This window comes from Toxorhynchites rutilus, chromosome 1, assembly GCF_029784135.1.
Source record: "Toxorhynchites rutilus septentrionalis strain SRP chromosome 1, ASM2978413v1, whole genome shotgun sequence".
In the NCBI taxonomy this organism is placed as follows: Eukaryota; Metazoa; Arthropoda; class Insecta; order Diptera; family Culicidae; genus Toxorhynchites; species Toxorhynchites rutilus.
The window spans coordinates 191,208,270-191,230,537 of NC_073744.1; the positions used below are offsets into that span (position 1 = coordinate 191,208,270).

General features: G+C 40.7%; 1 protein-coding gene across 4 annotated transcripts in view; it reads left to right on the plus strand.

Moving 5' to 3' along the window:
- Positions 1-7,566, plus strand: part of LOC129763244 (RNA-binding protein MEX3B) — a 90,843-nt gene extending 83,277 nt beyond the window's left edge. For 3 of the 4 annotated variants that reach the window (XM_055762116.1, XM_055762118.1, XM_055762115.1), the window contains one exon: positions 737-7,566. In XM_055762116.1, coding sequence (XP_055618091.1) covers positions 956-2,362 — 1,407 coding nt within the window. In that variant the 5' untranslated portion in view covers positions 737-955 and the 3' untranslated portion in view covers positions 2,363-7,566. The remainder of the gene's footprint in view (positions 1-736) is intronic. The other variant, XM_055762119.1, reaches the window with a different exon arrangement.
- Positions 7,567-22,268: the final 14,702 nt, after the last annotated feature.

Genomic DNA, 22,268 nt, shown 5'->3' on the forward strand with positions numbered 1-22,268 from the left:
CGAATTTTCGAGCGGGCATTCACTTATATACAGATTTGTCATTTGTCTGATGAACTTACACCCCAGTATAGAAATGAAAACCCTAGTCCTATGTCAAAAAATGTTATAAGTGCTGGCTTCATATTTACATACCTGATAGCCACTCAGAAGTAGCATAGCAACGTCGCTTGAGAGTGACTTGACGTCTACTTACAAAACGCCTCATCGATCCACTTCGGCTAATTGGAATTTCTGCAGTGCCTTCGCATCAGCCAAGAGGTCCCATCCTGTAGCAATCAGAGAAAAGGCTTCAGTAGTTTCAAGATCGCTATGGGAATATACATTTCTTGATGAGGAACTAAGAAACGATCGTTTAGTGGACTGTTCCCATTTTGACACACTATCTGAATATAATCTAATCGATGATGTAAAAGCCTTCGAAAGAAATTGAAAAGTACCACAGCTGCTCGTTGATAACCTTTGATTTTAGTGGTTAGCTCCCCTTTTGAGTTCCACAATAGATTTATGTGTATATCTTTACCCCCTCCATAATGCGTAGTTTGTAGTTTTAAAGCCAAAAACATGTATAAGTATCAACAAATGATTATCCCTTATTAAACGCTTTTTGTGCTCTCCTCTTTCATTTCAATTCATCACATATACTTTTGCCTCCCGAAATCATCCGAAAATAATGCCAAAAGCCAACAATTTTAATTTTTCTTTTTTCTTTTCTTTCTTTTTCTCTTTTTTCTGTTAGTGTATATTCTAGTGAAATATCGTTATTGCTAAAAAAAAACAGAAAAGCTAATCTAAGAACCAAAATTAAGTAGTAGGAAACAACAAATCGGCAACGGAAAACAAATCAAAATTTGTTACAACACAAACCCATACACACACACGTACAGTCTGTCAGTCTAAAAAAAAAATAGAAACAAAAATTCCACCAATCATACAATCGCCACCACATCACCACAAAATGTCCACAGCCAGTATGGATGATTTCTCCCTTGCATTTGATGATAACCGACAGAGTGCGACCGCGACGCTGCTGCCCCCGGGGACGACCACACTGGCCCAGCTGACGTCCCACTTCGAAGATCTGCATCTGGCCAACGGGGGAAGTCTCAGTCCGGGTGGAGGCGGCGGCGGAGGTCCGCTGGTGGGACTGGGCGGCGTTGACAACCACCATTCGCATGCGGTTGACGAACTGATCCAGCAGAACTCCAAGGTGTTCGACACGTTCGTGGCGATGATCAACGGACTGGCGCCCAAGGTCGAGGAGCGACCGGTCAAGTACAAGTCGCACACGGAGTGCGTCCCGGTGCCTTCGTCCGAGCATGTGGCCGAGATAGTGGGCCGCCAGGGGTGCAAGATTAAGGCGCTGCGGGCGAAAACCAACACGTTCATCAAGACGCCGATCCGCGGAGAGGAGCCCATTTTTGTGATCACCGGCACGAAGGAAGACGTGACCCGGGCGAAGCAGGAAATCCTGTCGGCGGCGGACCACTTCAGCACGCTGCGTTCATCGAAGAAGCAAGCGATGGCTCTGCTGGCCGAGAGCCGAAACATGTTGGGCTACAGCACTCCGGACGAGATCACGATTCAGATCCGGGTGCCCCAGAAGGTTGTGGGGTTGGTCGTGGGCCCGAAGGGGGCCACCATTAAGAACATTCAGCTCAAGACAAACACGTACATCATAACGCCGAAACGGAACCAGGAGTCGGTGTTCGAGATAACCGGCCTGCCAACGAATGTCCACACGGCGCGACAACTGATCGAGGAACACATTGCAACGCGGGCTGGAACGTCGGCCACCAGTTCAAGCTCGAGCTCGAGCTCGAGCAGTAGTTCCAGCTCGAGTAGTTCGAGCAGTAGCAGCTCGAGCAGCGGTGGTGGCAACACTGCCACTTCCCTGCAGAGCAACGGAACCCTGTCGAACGGTCATCACGATCTGCTCCACCACGGCGGCGGCGGTGGAAACAACGGTGGCGGAGGCGGTGGTGGTCTGCATGGTCTGCACGGACACCACAACGGCCACACGGACTTCGACACCAACCAGTTCATCATCGATAATCTGCTGGAGTACTTCAACAACATGAGCTCCACCTACAACAACTCGCCAACGACGACTCCAGCCGGCAACAACAGCAACGGGGTCAACCACAACCACAGCCACCATCATCATCACCTCTCCTCCGGAACGGGGAGCACCAGCGGCATCGAGAGCGTACCGGACTTCCGAAACATCTGGGAGAATCTGAGCGAAAGCCAGGGCTCGGGTGCGGGCACCGATACGGACAACTCGTCCCTCATCTGGACACTGCCGTCGTCGTCGCGCAACTCGGTGTCCTACTCGCCGGATGAGTTCATCTTTCAGCGATAAGCGCGCGCGCAGCGGCGCGGAAGGGGTGAAGTTACTTCTTGTTTCATTTGTTTTTATCACTCTCACCTCTATTGCAAACCAATCGTCATCATCAATACTCTCTTATTATCTCATTATTTACTTAGTAATGGACTTAATGTTTTTATTTTTAGTTATTTTATATATGAATACTATATTTTTTTCGGTCGTGAATGTAGATTATTGTCTCAAGAGAAACAAAGTGTGAATTCAAGTCCTGGTAATTATTGGAACATATGATAAGATGCGGTAAACGGAAAAGAGTAGCTGTTTAGTTTAGAGGAACGAACAAAAAATGAGAAGATTTTTCACACAACACTGATACTAAGGATAAACAAAGTAGTTGATTGAAATATTTGTTTTTGTTTAGCGAAAAAAAAGGAGGGTACGACGAAAATAGGATCCGGAAAGCTGGCGGTGCCAGACGATTTGACTCGAATTGAAAAAAAAAATTTCTACTGACATACAGATAAACGTTATAACTTTGTTCAATTGGGGCAAAATGCTTAAAATGTGTGGAAAGTAGATAAATCAGAATGAGAATCCAAAAATTATCTCAGTATCACTATACGACAGCAAGTGACCGACTCCAGGTGTAAAGTAAGACTGATTCGTGTCGCCTACCACTGTGTGTGCCATCTAGGTTGATTTCTTGTCGAACACCAATACCATCCTGAACGAATTAGGGATACCTCTATCTTTTGACCGCATTAAAGATGATTATCAACTTTGTCAACAAACTACTTTTACAACTGTCTTAGCCTTTTGTAGATTTCTTTAAGGTAAAACTGAAATCACCGGTTGTAACGTCGATTTGGTTTCGGTACTCGCCCCGATCGTCGGAGATGGAGTTGTAGGGTCCTAACCTAACTAAATTCGTCGGGTCTGAGCCGTTTTGTGGATTATCTATATCATGCATGGAATCTGAGCTCGAAACGTGGGACATATCGATGATTGAAGCCAACTGGAGGGCTCTATCAACACCAAGACAATCCAAATTATTCATTACAACTTGTAACAGAATAACACGCAACCTGTGCATGAGCACACTCACCTGTTTTGCATACCCCCACTCATCAAACACCTTCTGTACCTTCCTTCTTGAACTTGGCCCGGACAATTGCCCAGTAACGTTCCGTCGCCACAAACTATTGTGGGGTGAGTTTGGCATGATGTGCCTGATGCCAAATCAGGCCAGAATAGAGGAGGAACCTCGTGCTTTCTATAAAGTGGAAGCAATCTCATCTTCAAGCATTCTTCCACATAAATTTGAGCATTTATAGTCCCTTTCGTGAAAAAAATTGACGATCGCATGCCAAACGTGCAAATGGCCCGCCAAACGAGAATTTTTCCATCGTAATAGTCGTATCCGCTAATGGTACACTCTCTCCAATCGATGTGGTAAAAACTTGAGGTCCTGGCAGCGTTCTGGAATCTTCTTTGACGTATGTTTTGTCATCCATGAGAATGCACTGGTTGGGATTGTTCAAAATACGCTCATATAGCTTTCGAGCTCGTGTTTTAGCGCGATCTTGCTGCACCGATGTTTGTTTGGCTACTTTTTGATTTTTCTAGGTCTTTAAACCATGTCTCTGTTTAATCCGCTAAATAATCCCTACACTGGTTTTGAACCTCTTGGCCAAATCACGAATGGATGCAACCCCTGTTTTTCTGAATATAATTTACAACTTTTCGGTTCAACTCGGGATTACTTGGTCCAGGTTTTCGTCCACTTCTACTGAGATCCTCGAAAGAACACTCATTACCGAACCTAGCGACGATTCGTTTAACACTTTCTTGACAACCTTTGAATTTGTTTGCTATTTTGTGGTATGTAACACCCTTTTCGGCGCACCAATTGTGCAGAATTTTCTTTTTAGTTTCCAAATCAATACGCGACATTTCGGAAACAACTTTATGGCCGCGACCGAATGACTTGTATTTCGATTTTTGACATGTAAACAAAGCATGCTTTGATTACACGACAAAACAAACGTTCACCCGTTTGTGTGTAATAACGCGTTAAATGTTTAAGACTACTTTTCGATACACTCCTTAATCGATGGACACCAGGTAAAGGCACTCCTGGAATTCATTGATCTGCTCGATAATGATGTGCAGCGTAGCAATATGCTCGTTACAGACCCTACTAGCTCTAAATCCCGCATCTATCTTCTCCTTGTTGCAGCTGTTGGATTCAGTGAGGTCCCCTTTTCTTTGGAACCTTGATAAGGATGCCCTGCATCCAGTCGGTCGGAAATGTTGCGGTTTCCCAGACATTTACGAATAAATGAAGCAAGATTTGAGCATCTCGCATCTGGTATGCGATCGGAGTTTTGTTGGATTTTGTACTTGTACTTTTGTACTTTTGTACTCGTTGCTTCAATCTCTCGCAATGAAGGCACCTCTGGGTCTATGGGGAAAGAGTGTGCCCCCAATGAACATGTCGTTGTCACAAAACTCAAGCAGTAGCAAGCAGTTCACCGTTTTCGGTCTTTTCGCCTAGACCGTGGCGTCCGATGACGCGCTCGTAGTCCATGTTTTCGGAACCTATCTTCGCGTTAAATTCACCCATCAGGATCTTGTTGTCACCCTTTGGAATCCTGTGTTCACGACGACATTTAGCTGGCTGTAGTAGCTCTAACATTCTATGTTCCAATTCGTGTCCGTTTTTTCTTGAACTTGTGCTTGAGTAGACGGTACACTTCGTAGTTGCTCTCCGTGGTTGACCTGAACCGGCGAAATTGCACAAAGAACACACCGAATGACGCGTGGCAATAGCAAACCATTCTCATTGTGCAAGTTTCGGTGAATCGAGCTTTAAATAGTCAATAACAATGCCGACTACGTCCTTATAGTCACCAGGGGAAGGGAAGGAATGTTAGTATGATATTGAGTGATGTGATTAGGTGTGTATCCATTTTTTTCTTTGCATAATAACTATGGATAACAGCTATTACAACTATTCTTCTTAGGGACTTTGGACTCTCTGCTTTGGTTTCAGGTTCTTCTTCGGACAAACCTTTTGTCGAATAGAATTTCTAGGAATTTTTCGATGGGCTCTTTTGATTTCGGCGTCTTTGTCCAAAACAAATATCTCTCAAAACACTCATGGTGTAAGCAACGTAAGGATTATCACTTTGGTCCGACTCTTCATCCGCTCCTGGAACTCCAGCGAAAACACTTTGTAGCTCTAATACGCATCTTAAATTGATCTTCTTGGCAATTTTTTTCACAGCATACAGAGAAAATGAGATGGCGTTGGTTGCAAATTTCCACTGACACAGCACATTTGCGAATTCATTTCCCATCTCACCTGGATATGAGATATATCTCAAAATTTGCTACTTTTTGCAATTTAAAAAAAGAAAAAAAAATCAATCCCTCTCGTCGCCAAACTGTGGTAACTAGATAAGTCAGAATCAAACAATTATCAGTATCACTGAAAAAAAAAGAGAAGATCACTGTACGACAACTCACCGATTCCAGGTGATGCTAGGTTGATTCCGTATCGAACACTAATACCATCCTGAATGAACCACAAAATGCACACCCGGCGATTATCTGGCACCGCTAGCTTCACTCACAAAATATGCCAGCAAGGGCAACGTATTGAAGGATTCGACTGTGAGACACACGAAAACAAGGGTGCGAAAGAGTAAACACAATGCAACCACAACCAAAAAAAAAATCACCTGTCATTTGGAGAACGATTGAATGTGACAACATCAAGCGAGAAAAAAAAACTATTACATTTAAGAAAAAACAAAAGCAAACAAAGCAAGCGCTGCTATTGTGCCCACAAACACACCCATACATACTCAATTCTTTGTTCCCGAATCTTTGTTACAGTGTAGTAGTTACATTTATGTGTTTTTGTTTATAAAATATCCTGAAGGGAAACAGAAATAAGCTTTTGGAGTAACATGTGAGAAAGTATAAATATATTATATTATATGATAGCAGCAAAAGAAAAAAAAATGGAACTAATCGATCGATAATCAGCAAGCAGCAAGCGCGGTCGCGAAAAAAGCAATTTTAGCAGTCCCCCACCCTATTTCAATGGAAAAAAAATCACACACATACAATTATTAGGTGGTGTGCACTTCTTTTTTTGTTCGCTGTTGGGCAAATCGCCTCTCCAGAGTCTGTGCATCGCGAAACATGTGTGGTGGAGTTTAAAACGAGATATAAAAGCAGAGAGTAACAGAAAGTAATAAAAAAATAGAACAGAAACTATTGATATGAAATAAAATTATTTATATGGAAGTATATATATTTATATGATTATATTTAATTATGATAAGTGGAGCAAAGAAAGAGAGAGAGAAGCTGAAGAAATAAGATTAAAAGAAAACGTAAAGAGACTAAGCTATGTGACACAGTGAAAATAGAAATGATAAAAATTTGACGTATTACCGAAGGGCGGTATAAAGAATGTGGAAATAAAGAAAAGAAAACGTTTATTATTGCATCGTATGAGATTGATTTTATTATTATGAATTAAAGTATATTTAATAATTGTAGAAAGAGCAAAGAGTGACGAAAACGAGGAGAAGAATCGCATTAGTAGCAGCGAAGTCGTTCTGCTAGAGATTGAGAGTATTTAAATTTTTTCTAGCGTACCTCTCAATTGATTGTCGAAAACGAAAATAATTGAATAATGGGTACGGTTTATTAGCGCGAGCAGCAAAGCAAAAAATACATATATTACTTATTGACCTATTATGATTATTATAATTATTATTAGTGCTAATGATGAAGATATTGATAATTACAAAACAAAAAAAAGACCCTTTGAAAAATGAATGATTCTATTTTTGTTAGTGCTTTTATTTTTACCGTTTAAAAGTTTAATTTATTTTTACATAGTTTATTTTTATCTAAATATTTATATTCGAAAGAAGCATTATTAGAACAACCGAGATTCCGAGAGGACTGCGCGTGTGTGAAGCAAACGAAAGCGCACGCGCTGGCGATCGAAGACTATGGAATGCAAACGTCGGAAGGAAAGATAGGAAGGAAGAAATAAAAGCAAAACACGAGCCCAATAATTATTGAATATTGCAAAGAAAAGAGTGAAAATTATTATATAGTAAACTAGACAGTAAAATAATGATATTATGTTATATTAAAGGAAGCAAATATTTAATAAAGATGAAGAAGAACGATTTAGAGAACGAAAACGGAAGTGGAATACAGAAAACTGAACCCGTAGCAGCATGACGTATAAGCAAAAATATAGTATGGTATATGAAAATGAAAATAAAGAGGGAAAAAACCGGAAATACAAAGATAAATAAACTAAAAATTATTTATTTTTATATTATATTCAAAAGACCAGCAGCAAGGCAAAGCAGCGGAAAGATCTTTGTTCTACAGAAAAAAAAATGCTGCCGAAGAGTGACAGTCCCGAAATCGAAAACAAAAAAAAGATCCAATATGCGTTAAGCCCTATATAAGCTCTCAGTTCCTCGTGTGTTGCATAAAATAGTGAAAAAATGTGATTAATGCGTCTTTGTTTTGTAAGAGCTCGTTTGTTTTTTTGGTTCATATGTTTTGAAGGTGGGCTCTGGAATTATGGTCAGAAAATAGTGCTAATGCCATTCGCTTTCTTCTTAGTTTCGAATAGTTTTCGCTTAATTGGAGCCCAGTATTTTTCCACTGGGCGAAGTTCTGGACAGTTCGGTGGATTTGCTCTTTTTGGCACATATTTGACGTCATGTGCATTATACCATTCCTGGATGGATTTTGCATGGTGACAAGAGGCCCAATCTGGCCAAAACAACGCTGGAGAGTTGTGGCTTCTTATGAATGGTAGCAACCGCTTCTGGAGACATTCCTTCTCGTAGACATCTTTGTTGATAGTGCCGGTAGAGACGAAAGATTTGGATTTTTGGCCACAACTGCATATATCCTGCCAAACCCAGTACTTTTGGGGGAATTTAGACTGCTTCTTGGTCCGGAAACACTCGGTTACGGCATTCCTTCTCAATGCAGTATAAAAAGCGAGACCCGGAAGCTGTTTGGAGTCATCGAGAACATCAGTTTCATCGTCCATTATGATGCATGAACATTTTTGCAAAAACTGGGTGTAGAGCACCTTAGCACGGCTTTTTGCAGTGAAATTTTGCTTATCATCACGATTGCGCACCCTTTTCACTTGCCTCTGCTTCACTTTTTGTACATATGATTTTGATTTTCCAACCTTTCGAGCCACATTTCTAACTGAAAAGTTGGGATGTTTCTCAATAATGGCAACCACCTTTCGGTCCATCTGTCGGGAGCATACTTTTCGATTTGTTCCGATTCCAACCTTCCGATCCACAGTTAAGCGCTGATGAAACAATTTGCACATACTAAACACGGTACTCTTCGGCAGTTTTAGCTTTTTGGCGAGATCGCGTACCGACAGTGTTGGATTTTGCTGCCGTTCGCGCAAAATGCGTTTGCGTACTTCAACTTGATTCGACGCCATTTTACCAAACTGAAGAAGAATGTTGGACATCGAAATAAAGAGGAGGGTTTCAGCTGTCATGTAAGTGAAATATTTCATTGATTAGTGAAATATTTCATAAACTACACTGAAAGAAAAGTGTCCGAAATTTAACGTGGACAGGCTTTAATCTTCCCGGTTTCGTCGAGCTGGGCCCAGACTGAAAGATCCACTCTTTAACTTTACGATACTTCGAGTTTCGAAAAGCATTACCTTACCTTACCTTGTCTAATCTTCGTGTCTTGTTTTATAAGAGAGGCTTCAAATTATTTGTGGAAAAACACAAATTCAAACTACTCTCCAAGTCTTGAGAAAGACAATACATTCCCACTCGACGCCCGCTGACAAACGATGTTCACTCAACAATCACCAGACGGGAAGTGGCGAGTCTTATCTTGCAAAATGACTCTTATGTGTTCAGTCGAGTTTGCTCAGCTCAGAATTGAGGGTGTTTGTGAAACTTCTTTGCCAGAAAGATCGGTCATCTGGGATTTCCTGATTCATGGCTAGATTGAAAAGAACAGTGGGATGGCAGAAGCAATAACTCCAAGTGGTTTGAGATCCATGATGAATGCTGAACTTATTGGGAAAGTTATGATAAACCTTGTACCATATGATAAACCTTGACCCTGAATTCATTTGGAGAAGTGCTTCGAAATTATCAATTACCAATGGATCCATAATCTTGCAGCGAATGAGTAACATATGTGATAATTTTGTACACCGGAGAGATAGTGGAAATACCCTACATCCTTGGGATATGACTGCTTTCTTTCTTGACTGCCGATCGGAAGCAAAAACTAGACTACTCGAGGACCGATAATATCGTTGTTTTGCATAAACTTGAGAGATCTCCAGGGCTGGCACCTCACCATGCCTCGGTTATCTTCTTGAGGAAGGTGATTCTCTTAACCAGCGTCGTGTAGATGATGAACTTCGTGCCGAAGTACAAAGCAAGTACGATTTCATACCATAACGCGTGTTCGAATCCCTCTGCTGGTGTCACCGACAGTGATTACTAGTGAACACAAACTAATAATTTCATCATCGTCAATCTGAACTCTTGATGGCATTATCCTCTCTGGAACATCTTCGTGTCATGCATTCTGTTTCGTTGCGTTCAAATCCACTGGCATTAACATTCAATTGGATGTACGATTCCCTCATCTCTTATGGTTTGTTCAATATTGTCCACACGGTCGGCGAAACCAGAGAGCTAGACGGACTTTCCGAAGATCGTGCAACTCATGTCTATCCTCCCTTTTCTTAAAACGATGGAAAAAAACCAACACGAAGACCCATCACCTAGCCGTAACTCCCTTCGAGATTTAAGATTGTCCATCGATGTCCGAACGATTGATCCATTGTCGCTTTGATCAATCGCGTAAGTTTGTCAGGGAGCTCATAACAGTGCATAACCAGGCTTAATCTACGTGGCGTGTGAGGTGAGACGACAATTGTCACGTCACCATCACTTAACTCTTCTCACTCTATTTCGAGAGTCGCATCGGATGACGTGAGAGGTTCAGATTTTTCTCTTGTTAGCTTGAACATTTTCGTTGCCTATCGAGCACATCCTGCAGGGGTTACAGTCATTTGTGAAGTATCCCTCTCTAACGAAATGTTAATCCGTCGCGGCTCGTCGCGGCTAGGTGGACTAAACACAGCTCCTTCGTTGCACGCGAACCTTCACAGAAGTTTGATCCTTTTGTCAGTGCAAGAGGTGCTTCCATCAGGGCCACAAGACGTTCCAAATGCTTGCAAATGTATCGACGAGTGTCAAGTAAGGGTTGAGATCTGTACTGGATGGGGGCCACATGTCTTTTGTTCGTAACAGAAAATGTTTCTCCAACCATTTCTGTTAACGAATGAAGGGTGGCGTGGAGCTCCGTCCTGCTGAAAGACCACATTTGGCTTAGATCCATATTCCTTCGTGATCCACGGAAGTAAAAATTCACTTTAAATACCGATGAACTCATCCTTGGTCACTTTACCGCCTTCTGGAATTAATTCCCGGTCCATCTTTTACTGTCTGATGCTTCCAGTCCAAACACCATGATGCTGGTCGAATGTTTCTTCAGGTTTACGTTTTTGTACTCGTTGGCTATCTCCTATCTCCCGGTAGAGCTGACGTCTCCCATCTCCCGGTAGAGCGTATCGATCGGTTCTAGAATTTGATACGGGATCAACGTCTGTGTATGTACGAACTGACCTCGAGGAATCGCGAATCGAGGAGATCCTTGGAGATAGTTGTCCTGTCTTTTCCAGATCCAAAACTCTTTTTACAGTCCACCGGGACACTCCAACAGCAGCCAAAATTTACTCCTGAGTTATAGTTTAGTGGATAGACTATACATTTCGTAGTTGCTCTTCGTGATTGGCCTGAACCAGCAAGATTGCACAAGACGGCATTGATTCTTTTTGTTGGTATAATTGCTTTGCTTTATCGACTTTTACTTCGTCCGTATTCATTTAATTTTACACCGTCAAATGAACGTCACGGCATGTTGAAATGACCCCCTCCTCTCTTAGAATGAATTCGATTCTCTCTCTCATTTTCAAATTGTAGATGAGTTTACGGTAGGTAAACATTGGAGCCATTCATTAATGGTGTAACTGCTTTTTTGCATCACGATGTACACACCGAGGTGGAGCAGTAGTCGCATTGAATGATTGAATGGCGAACATTCATTCGTCACGCCAATTAGAACAACCATTTGCTTCAACTAAAAATGGATTGACCAACGTTAAGAGCGGAAATAACTGATGCACGAGTCATGTTTGGCAGCGAATGCGCTAACTGTGACTCAATAACAAGAGAGAGCAAAACGTTTATGGAAATGAACCTGCTGGAAACGAAGCGATTGCGCGGAAAATTAATTCCCATGATTCGTTTTTCGAAAATGTTGGACTCTGCTTGTGAGTCCAAAGCGATCGCGACTATCCATCATGATATTCATTCATAGATCTGCCCGTGCAGGCAGCGATTGTAATTGTATAGATTCCTGCACCATCTTAAGCTCTACGGTACGAACTCTTCAGATGGTATAAATTTCACTACCACCCTTATCTCCAGGTCCAGACCGATCGTTCCGATCAGTTGTCTCGTCTTCAGTCATGAACAATGTACTTGGGAGGTCATTTATAAGACCAGCTTGTTCCGAGCGAAGTTGCGCATGACGTTCTGCAAGGATTTAGGCGCGCGCTGAACAGGATGTTATGCCCGTAGCTCATTGCTGCAGTTGGAATAGAAGAATGCTCCGTAGTGCAGGATTCTTAGTTCTGCGTAAACGTGATAAGAAACCCAATTTTTTACGGCTTCTACGGTGATCGTGTGAAGCAAGGATTAGCTGAAAGGTGATCAAAGCGTAGAATTTATTATTTGACTTGCGATGGGCACTTTTAAATCGCTTTTTCACGGAACACAAAGCAGTGGATGATTCCTGTACAGGTAACCGATTTCTTCGTGTATTTGAATCCTCATCATTCTGGCCGACGCCTTCGGTTTGATTGGAAGGTCATAAATGAGCCCAAAGCTTCGTTGTTTGATAAATGTTGAGCATGACGTTTCGCTATTTTGTGTGGCATTGGGCACTGGGCGCTTTCGATAAATCCCCAAGTGTGTTACTTGCGTATAATATGAGACCTGATGCTGTTGCATTGTTCCACGGAAGTAGTCTAAGGGCGAAGCGCAAAAGCCTTCTCTGCATCCGCTGAACCCGCTTTCCAGGCCTCCGTAACGGTCATTTCACTGATTGGATAGTTTTTCAGCAGTAAGGGAGACATTCCATCCGTCCCGCATCCCTTCTTGATGTTTAGGTAACCGATAGCTTCCACAATTTCGTTTTTGATAAACTGGATCACATGAAGGTCGATATTGTAGAAGCAGAACATAAGGTGCGTGGTGATTGTCCAACAGAGGCGATTTGGGTTGGATTTGGTCTAAGTGCTCTGTAAGGCTAACAAATGCTTGATCGATATCGGCTGGTTTTTTGGAGTCCAATGGCGAACATTGTTTCGATGAGTATCCATTCGCTAGAGGCGTATGAACTGAAAAGTTTAAAGCCTCTCAAAACCAAAAAAAAGGAGAAGAAGAAGAGTATCCATTCATGTTCAGGAGAAAAATTGTGGGCATAAATCCTTCAGTATCCTCGTTCAATTGCCAACGCAAGTTTGGTAATTTAAAGTCGCCTATCAATACAACGACACGGTAGCACGGTAGATAGATAACCACGAGATAGAGAGATCTACGGTGTAGTCGTAAGCAAATTGATCGAGGTGAACACAGTTCTTTAGTGGGATAGCCTCGAAGTTGAGTTGAGCTTAAACTGCGATTAACACTCGTCCTCCACGAGAGTGCTGGCTTGGCAACACTCTCGACCGCAACGATAGAATATGTAAACGATCTAAATCTCAGCATTATTAATATCTACTCGAAGCCTGGTTTCAGCGAAGTCCAGGCAATCGTAATTGCGGTTAGAAGAGAACAAACGCAACTGCGAAATTTTGGTGCGTATGCCTCTGACAATGACAACGAAATGCTTGATTTATTACGACTCGGGTGATGAGAGTCATCCGAAGATCTCGAAAAAGCAGTCTCTCAGGTTAAGTTGCGGGGTCGAGTGAGTCATTGTCGATTTTTAAACTGTCTTTTACCAAAGCGCGTACAGCTTCCACCGCTACGCCGGGGCAAGTTCTGGAGTGGTAGAAGCAATGCTTATGGTCTGTTGGGCGGCTTTGCTGTCATTGCTGTCGAAAACATGTTTGTTGGTATGTTTTTCAGTTCTTTCTTAGCTTTATTTATTAGTTCCTCCTCTGTTTTCGCCAAGAAATTGTGGGAGTAGACCCTCCGCTTCAGGTTTGCTCAGAAATTCTCGATGAGACGCAGCTGGAGGACGTTTGGAGGATTGGTAGACTTCGGAACAATATTTATCTTCAAGCGTTTTATCTCCTCCAGCGACTTTTTCGCGTAATAGGCAGAGCACAGGTCTGGCCAAAACACAACATCCATGTTCGGATGATATTTTTGGATGAAGGAAGCAAGTTTCAGCATGTGATTGTTAGCCACAGCACTGCCGTGATCTCGCAAAGTGACGCAAGCGCCAAAATTGACATTTTACTTTTTATGTTATAAATCGATAAAGAATACCAAATCCTTTCAAACGACTGTGAAGTTTTATAGAAATGTGGAAAAATGACCCCGTAAAAGCTTCAAAACGGAATGGCGTAAGCTCCATTTCCACTGTGATGTGGCGCAAGCGCCATTTCCCTTATAATGTGACGTAATTTGGAATCTTATGCGATATGATTTTTAATCCGTTCTGATGGCATAGAATGAACGAGAAGAGACAAAACATTTCAAATAACAACATCAATCAAGGGACAAAGCATCTTAACGATGTTCACTTACCTCACTTGCTCAATGTCTTTTTCGGACGAATTGAAGCTGAGAGTTGATCGAAGGGTAATGTCTAAAATCTCCATCGAAACGCATCTTATATCAAAACTCAGAACATCCTCGCGTAAACTGTATTTGCTTTACATCGGATAATTTCGGACGGCATTATCTTATTCAACACGGATGTTTTCAATTGCATTTGGATTGGAATAGAAGATGCTGTCAATAGTTATTACAATCGGGTTCTCAACTACGTTGGCCCGCTCGACACACGCTACAAAGACGGAAAATGTGCAGAACTCTTCTCTCTGATGCTACCTCTTGCTCCACTCAACGGTGGCATGTTGTAGAAAATATTTGGAAACAGATTCTCCCATACTTTGATGGATGAACGCCAATCGGTTGTGGAAACAGCGATTAAAATTTGCTGTTTCCACAACAAACTGGCGTTGGTAACATAGCTTAAATAAAACTGCATTTTTTCAAAAATCGAGCAGATGGCAATGTTTTTCCATCAATTGTACACAATTTGTACAGATCAGATTTTCGCAATGTACGCATATGCTGATTATACATGCAATTTTGCGAAAAGTCTCGTACTGAAAATTTCTCCCTCTGGCGCTTGCGTCACTTTGCGAGATTACGGCAGAGCAGCACCTTCTTTGGGAGCTTGATGGGGGAGATGACGTCGGAACTTACCTCCTTGGTGGGGGACTTAAATTAACTAGTTCCCTGCCAGTCGTTGCCATTCAGCGTTAAATACGTCCATGACGACCGTGACGTCTCACTTCGCCGGGGAAAATTTATTCTTCCTCACTTTTATCCTTTGTTTCTGGGTCACAGCTTGCAGTTTCGACACGGTCATGACTTAGGTTTCCGCATGATGATGTCCATCTCCGCTAGGTATTTCCGCAGTTCGCTGCGGATAGCGCTGTCAAATTTTGTTTGAAAACTCATGGGTTACTATGACCGACGATGCACAAGTGGTCTCATCGCCAGGTGTTAAGGACAACGCATGAAAAATTGGCCAAAATTTGTCCATTTTTTTTAAATGCGTTACGTGTAGCACTAAAAACTTAGCAGTGAGTTAATACTTACAATTCATCGTCGACGGAGAAGTTATTATCGTTTTCAGTTCTTTTGAGGAGCGATGTAAATTTGATGTTGGATGGATTTGTACAGCGCTCCAGATGAACTCTGTACTGACTAGTCGTGTTCTGGTACAGACGCTCACTGATGACCGAGAATTCATACTTCTCGTTCAATGGCTGCCCACTATTCAGCTACCGTTGGATGTTCCATAGCTGTTTTGAAGTATCATCATAAAAAATCCTTCGATGAGGCGCGTATCAGTATTCACAATTTAACGTTGATCACTAATCATCATGGGGAAACGATGGAAAGGTTGTCGTAGGGTGGACTTGAACAGCGATACTGGATACCGGCTCGTACAGGTTCTTACTTGAGTGTTATACTACATCTGAGCATTGTCTGGGGCCCATATTGGTTGTAATGTTGCGTGTGTCTGCTGCAAAGAAAAAAATCAATTCAAACAGAAATACACAATTGTTTTACTCACTTTAATTTTGGTAGTGGTAGAAACAAAAATCGATCGTCAGAGCAATAAACTCATTCGCCCGTTGTCTCTCCTTGAGGGTTGATGGGCGCATAATTAATCTTCCAATCGCACTCTTTTTGCACTTTAAACATTTTCATTATTCTTTTTCTTCAAATCATAAAACGAATGAAAAAAAAACAGGTAGTAAACATTTTTCGCACTTTCCCTCCACTAAAAACAAGAGAGAATTTTAAAAAATTCACACACTCATACACGCATTTCTGAAAGAGAGAAAGAAAGAGTAATATATATTTTAATCACATACACACGTCACTATCAAACGTACGTTTAAGAGCTCAATTTTATACTAAAAATTTATATTAAATCGAGAGGAAATGAAAACCGGAAGTCAGCCACGAGAAGATGATGCACATAAATATATATACATATTTAAAGTCGAGGCGGCTCTCTTGATATTATATCAAACAGAATCGGGCGTTTCGCGGGGAAAAATAATAACGCAAGGTGATGAGAACGGATGAGCAAAATGAGATACCCCCCATTTTAATAAATATTATTAAACAATTATAATAATTATTGAAAGGATATACCTATCCCCCTAAACAGAGATACACACAGATCACAAAAAGAAAAACGCTCACACAAGCGCATCTTTTTGGCTGCAGAACACACACACGCATACCCCCATACATTTCACATCTCACCACCAACACCAACGAAACACACAGTGACATTCAGTTCTTTCAGCTCGTCTCTCCTACACCATTGCAGGTCATCGCGACTAATTTCGTTGTATCGACAACAGAGAACCAATATCATACACAGTACCCACAGTTGAGAAAAAAAAATAAAGCGCATTACTGCCCAAAGAAAACTAATCAAGAACAAAAAAAAGTCAAATATCGTCACAACAATCCATCGAAGCCAACCAGGGATGACCACCCTCACACACATACACAATGCAATGTCGCACTGGGAAACGACAAAAACAATTCCGTATGTGTGCGAAGCGAATTTCTTCCTAATCCCTAAACACAGAAACACATCAGATATACAAGAGAAAGGGCGAGAGGAACGAAAAACAACAAAGCTGATATTTACGGAGATCGAGAGACATCGAGTAACAAAAATGATCGGATCTATTTCGAACACAAAAAGTTGAAACAAAAATAAAATAAAAAAACGCACGAGAGAAAATAAAACAAAAAAGCAAGAGAGAAAGAGGGAAAGTGTGTGTGTGTGTTAGAGAGCAAAGCAATGTAGTAATGGTTACTCGCGAGAAGCAAAATCACTTACACACGAGCAGAGAGAAATATTGAATTATAAAAGTATTAAAATAAAAAAAAAAGCATTTATAATAGATTTATATTTGGAACAAAGGCAGATATGTATTAAATAAAATATTTAAATGAAAATATATTATATTATTGAAAAAAATAAATTATTTAATAAAAGAAATAGAGGCAACTTTCGAATTCGAATTCATGTTTAGAGCCATACGAGCGCCCGGCATGAAAGCAAAGATTAATAAAAGAAGAAGATTGAGCGAGATTAACCAATAAACAGAAAAAAATGAATATGACGCGAATGTAAAACACTTAACGACATTTACGTGTTATTTTTGTATTCGATAAGATGAAGCAGAAATTACTTTATTCAAAAAAAAAAAACGAGAAACAACTGACTGGCAAATAAATAATAATAAAGTATATATTGTTGCAAATTTAAAATCATAACACTCCATACACTGTAGTATTTCATGTCATCCCGAGAATTTACAAGAAAAAAAAACATACATACATAATAGAGCGCATCCAATGAAGCATCGTCCTTTCATTCAGCAATTTGTAGAGAGATGATGGAACACATATTTAGATAACGATAAATGGAGATATTTCCTCTCTCCGTCATCCTCAACCCCTATCCTCCCCCAAAAACACATACGCATATGAGATGAGACGACGAAAAATGAATAGAGAATCACTTGTGTGAGATCGAGTGAAACAATAAGGTCAAAGAAAAAACGAAAACAGGAGACATAAAAGCAAATAGGAAATAAAATTAAAAAGTAAACAACACACGCTCACTATTAAAAGAGAGAGAGAGAAACAGAAAGATCGTGGAATCATATTACCGATCTTAGTAAGAAAAAAGATACAAGAATTAAAAAAATCCTCAACCAAAACCCAAAGTAAAAGAGAAAACATACAGAGAGTAAACTATTTCTATGTAGTACACAGATAACGAAGCTAAAAGTAAAACTAAAAATAGTAACACGATAACAGTTTGAGGGGAGCGTTGCACACACAAAAACACATACACAAATACACTCTTACACACACGTTCAGAGAGAAGCGGTCATCGTAGATGCATCGTGAGATTGAGAGAACTGTGGCAATCGCAACAAGAGAGAACACGCATCGCATCTCATTGCACTGCACTTATACACTTACCCAAACCAAACACACATCGCTACCACAAAAAAAACATTACACAAAAACACACCACATACATACACGTGCATTTACCGCTCAGAAGCGAGGTCATATTTGCATTTGAAATAAACAAGAAAAAAAAACTGAACCTACTGAATTCGTCAGCAGAGCAAGGCAGAGGTCTTGTATGTTTCCGTGAGGAAATGAAGAAAAAAAAATACTTTCGTACGAAATTATAGAAGAAAATATGGATGAGAAAAAAAAAAGACTGGTTGTGTTTCGTTCCTGTGTGGGTATCACATTGCCTTGTCAGTCAGATGAAATTTCGTTTAGAGAATTTCCAATGCCTCAACCTAGCGTTCTTGGGAATCTTTAACCAGCGTGATTCTATATTTGAGACGATTTCTAGAGCGTTACTACAGTTGTAAGGGTCTCCTCTCTAAGGTAAACCGAACTACTTCGTAAATTTCCATTCAACTATACAGTGAACCTCAACAATGTACGGAGCGCAGTGTTTGTCGATTAAACGTTGCAGAAGTCATTTCCCCCAGTGGCATTTGTTTGTTGTTACATGCTACGAATGATGACACAAACCAGACGGAGAGTAAACTCTGTTTCGGTAGGCACTCCATGATACACAAAAATGCGAACCAAAAGCAACACGCTATATTGACTTTCGCGTGTCAGGCAATAGAACCACCGACAACAGTATCCCATTTGCGATATACACTCATATAGACCGCAAAGTGTTACTGAAAACATCGATCCAGTAAGAAACAAAATCGTTCTCATTTTAGCTCTTCCCTCATTCGCTGCTCATCGCTAAAAAGGTTCCTCAAAAAAAAAAAAAAGAAACTGCGTTGTGAGGTCAGTACCGAACGATGACGTTCGTAATTCTTTATGTATCATTATTCGCTCGGCACTCGCCTGAGCAGTGGTTCACGATATGTACAATGAGATGATTCAGCTCGAATATGCAATCAACAGACATCGTTTCTCGCTTCGTTCATTTATCTGTCTCAACAAAAGCGAATATTTTTATTTTGTTTAGGTATCTGAATCATGCACTTATTTTCAGTTATACATTCGTGGATGGTAAGTAACATGACACATTGTGGTTCATTGAATATTGACAGATTTCCAAACACTGACGGAATAAAAGCTGCTTGGGACAGCTTGGAATATCAACCGTAGAAGATTTGCTGTCTGGAGGACGCAGAGTCTAATATGGAGGAAAATAGATATTGCCAGACATCATCGATGCCATCTACATATCATTGAATAATGAACACTTCTCGCATTCTGAACGGCATAAAATTATTTCCGGCCTGATTCTACGCGGCGTGTGAGGTGAGATGACAATTGTCACATCACCATCACGCAACTCTCCTCACTCTATTCCTACAGTCGTTTCGGATGCCGTGAGAGGTTCATTTGATGTATGTGAGAGGATGAACAGCAAGTGACAAGGCGTTCATTCTGCTGGTTGCCAAATCTGATCAGAGATGCCACATTCGCACATGTGTTCACGAATTTGCAGACATTTAACTTTTATCACAACCTTTTATTCCTGCTGCAGGCTATTTCAAATAGTGACAAAACATTATTGATTCCATATGATAAACGAAGCTGGTCAGTATGTCAGACATTAGCACATATTTACAAATATTTCAGATTTTTATCGCATATATTTGAGAAAAAACATCTGGCATCCCAGAATTTTATTTGTTTCGCTCAGAGAGGTCAGATATTTGTTTTGCTGCAGTCAGTACCGTATCTATAGATCTGATTTAACCTGGCCTGTTGTTAGTGTATCAGGACATTCTGCCGAATTTGCAGGTATTTGATTTAGATTTGGTGAAACAGTTGATTGCATCCTGTAAAGTTTAGCATTTTTGTTTGTTTTGGTCGTAGTTGCTGCTGCTCTCTGTACTCTCAGTGTTAAATTGTTGCTCTGGCTCCGGCTCGGGCATATACCACGGCTTCTGAAATGGATATGCAGTTCGGTGACGATGACTCGCGGATAGATAGATGAAACACAAGACCCATATGATAGATATATTTTAGAGAAAATAAATAGATTTAATGAAATGAAAATAATTTCGGTGTGCTTATTCGTCCAATTGAGGAATAACAGACTCACTACCGCTTTCACAAAAAAAACAAACTACTTGCAATTTGTCTTTCGTACTGTGAAAATTGAAGATAAATTGAATTTATTGATACATATAATACCATTACTATCGATTCTATACGACCCAAAAAAACACTCGGCCTGATTCTACGCGGCGTGTGAGGTGAGATGACAATTGTCACATTACCATCACGCAACTCTCCTCACTCTATTCCTACAGTCGTGTCGGATGCCGTGAGAGGTTCATTTTATGTATGTGAGAGGATGAACAACAAGTGCTAAGGCGTTCATTCTGCTGATTGCCAAATCTGATCAGAGATGCCACATTCGCACATATGTTCACGAATTTGCAGACATTTAACTTTTGTCACAATCTTTTATTCCTGCTGCAGGTTGATTAAAATAGTCGGCCTGATTCTACGCGGCGTGTGAGGTGAGATGACAATTGTCACATCACCATCACGCAACTTTCCTCACTCTATTCCTACAGTCGTATCGGATGCCGTGAGAGGTTCATTTTATGTATGTGAGAGGATGAACAGCAAGTGACAAGGTATTCATTCTGCTGGTTGCCAAATCAGATCAGAGATGCTGCATTCGCACATATGTCTAAGAATTTGCAAACATTTAACTTTTGTCACAACCTTTTATTCCTGCTTTAGGCTGTTTAAAATAGTAACAAAACATTATTGGTTTCAAATGATAAACGAAACTGGCCAGTTTTGCAGACGCTAGTACATATTTACAGATATTTCAGATTTTCATCGCATAAATTGGAGAAAAAAACACCTGGCATCCCAGAATTTTATTTATTTCGCTCAGAGAGATCAGACCATTTGTTTAGGATTTAGTTCGTCCAACAAGCAGACGGAAACGGTTGTTAGCATCATACAGAGTTTAACGCTTTCGTTTGTTTTGATCGTAATTGCTGCTGCTTCCTGCGTACTCACTGTTTAATTCGATGTTTACCACGGCTTCTGGAATGGATATGTAGTTCGGTGTTGATGGCTCGCTACTAGATAGATTAAACATAACACCCATGTAATAAATATATTGTAGAAAAAATAAATTCATTTCATATAATGGAAAGATTTCCGGAGTGCTCATTCGCCCGATCGAGAGATACTCACTACCGCTTTCACAAGAAATACAAACTGCTCGCAATTCGTCACACGTATTGTGAAAATTAAATAAAAATGGAATATATACAATACCAATACTATTGGGTTATTTACGACCAGAAATGATGCTTACTTTCCATTTTTGATAAGTTTTCATGCGCTGTCGACACCTCAAATCATATCGATGATTGTCACCTAGAAATCCCAATTCATGTGACAATCGTCACGTAGATTTGGGAGCGGGAATACGGTGAGAGTTCATTCAAGTGAGATTTCTCACGGCATAAGCCTGGTGGGATCGCGTGACATACGTGACAATTGTCACCTCACATCACACGCCGCGTAGAATCAGGCCGAGTGACAAAACATTATTGATTCCATATGATAAACAATTTTTTATCGCATATATTTGAGAAAAAACATCTGGCATCTCAGAATTTTATTTGTTTCGCTCAGAGAGGTCAGGTATTTGTTTTACTACAGTCAGTGCCGTATCTATAGATCTGATTTAACTTGGCCTGTTGTTAGCATAAAAATTTCGTTGTGTATCAGGTTGTGTATATTCTGCCGAATTTGCAGGTATCTGATTTAGATTTAGTGAAACGGGTGATTGTATTCTGTAAAGTTCAACATTTTTGTTTGTTTTGGTCCTAGTTGCTGCTGCTCTCTGCGCTCTCAGCGTTGAATTGTTGCTATAGCTCCGGCTCCGGCGTATACCACGGCTT